The 1,383-nt window shown below is 64.0% G+C and overlaps 1 protein-coding gene across 1 annotated transcript; it reads left to right on the top strand.

The window, feature by feature from the left end:
- Positions 1 to 19: 19 nt before the first annotated feature.
- On the top strand, positions 20 to 1,292 carry NEUROD2 (neuronal differentiation 2). Its single transcript, XM_010727458.1, has one exon. It carries the CDS (start codon positions 76 to 78, stop codon positions 1,144 to 1,146), a length of 1,071 nt encoding a protein of 356 aa, XP_010725760.1. The 5' UTR covers positions 20 to 75; the 3' UTR covers positions 1,147 to 1,292.
- The last annotated feature ends 91 nt before the right edge of the window (positions 1,293 to 1,383 follow it).

Below are 1,383 nucleotides of genomic sequence, written 5' to 3'. Positions count from 1 at the left end.
GCGGCTCCGCGCGGTGCGGTGCGGTGCGGGGCTCCGCGGTAACGCTGCGCTCTTTGCCCCCCCGCTGCAGCCATCATGTTGACGCGACTTTTCAGCGAGCCCAGCCTGATCCCCGAAGTTCAGAAATTCTCCAGCTGGGCCGAGGAGTGCGAGGAGGATGCCCGCAGCGACAAGGAGGAGCGGAAGGGTAAGGGCTGCGCCCTCCCCGAGGAGCCGCCCGAGGGCTCGCTGGGGGAGAGCAAGGAGGAAGGGGAGCTAGGCGGGGACGAGGAGGAGGAGGAGGAGGAGGAGGAAGGCCTGGAGGAGGCGGAGGGCGAGCGGCCCAAGAAGCGCGGCCCCAAGAAGCGCAAGATGACCAAGGCGCGCCTGGAGCGCTCCAAGCTGCGGCGGCAGAAGGCGAACGCCCGCGAGCGGAACCGCATGCACGACCTGAACGCGGCCCTGGACAACCTGCGCAAGGTCGTGCCCTGCTACTCCAAGACCCAAAAGCTCTCCAAGATCGAAACGCTGCGCCTGGCCAAGAACTACATCTGGGCTCTCTCCGAGATCCTGCGCTCGGGCAAACGGCCCGACCTGGTCTCCTACGTGCAGACTCTGTGCAAGGGGCTCTCGCAGCCCACCACCAACCTGGTGGCCGGCTGCCTGCAGCTCAACTCCCGCAACTTCCTGACGGAGCAGGGCCAGGAGGGCGGCCGCTACCACGGCCCCAACGCGTCGTTCGCCGTGCACCCCTACCCCTACCCCTGCTCGCGGCTGGCCGCCGCTCAGTGCCCCCCGCCCGCCGGGCCGGGCTCGCACGGGCTGAGGACACACAGCTACTGCGCGTCCGCTTACGAGAGCCTCTACGGCAACGCGTCCCCCGATTACAACAGCTCGGAGTACGACGGCGGGCTCAGCCCCCCGCTGTGCATTAACGGCAATTTCTCCCTCAAGCAAGACTCTTCCCCCGACCACGAGAAAAGCTACCACTACTCTATGCACTACTCGGCGCTGCCCGGCTCCCGCCCCGCCGGCCACAATCTGGTCTTCGGCTCGGCGGGGGTGCGCGGGGGGGTGCACTCCGAGAACCTCTTCCCCTACGATATGCACCTCCCGCACGAGCGGGGCCCCATGTACGAGGAGCTCAACGCCTTCTTCCACAACTGACCCCCCGGGGCTCCGCCGCGGGCTTTGGTGCAATAGCGGGACCGGCCCGGCAGCGGGTCCTGAGCCCCGTGGGGACAAAGTGCTTTTTTTTGGACCATTTCTCCCTTTTTCGGACGATTATTCTCCCCCTCCCCCCCTTCCCCTTTTTTTTTCGGATCGTTTTTTCCTTTTTTATTTTTTTCTTTTTGTTTTTGAACCATTTTCCTTCTTTTATCTTTTTTCTTTTTCTTTTTTAAA

The sequence above is a fragment of the Meleagris gallopavo genome, unplaced genomic scaffold (assembly GCF_000146605.3).
Source record: "Meleagris gallopavo isolate NT-WF06-2002-E0010 breed Aviagen turkey brand Nicholas breeding stock unplaced genomic scaffold, Turkey_5.1 ChrUn_random_7180001891385, whole genome shotgun sequence".
NCBI lineage: Eukaryota > Metazoa > Chordata > Aves > Galliformes > Phasianidae > Meleagris > Meleagris gallopavo.
The sequence above is the reverse complement of the archived record's forward strand: the minus strand, read 5'-3'. Positions and strand labels throughout refer to the sequence as shown.

Bases quoted from the DNA above. Each gene is read 5' to 3' on its own strand.
- NEUROD2 (XM_010727458.1), top strand. From the start codon at position 76: ATGTTGACGCGACTTTTCAGCGAGCCCAGCCTGATCCCCGAAGTTCAG.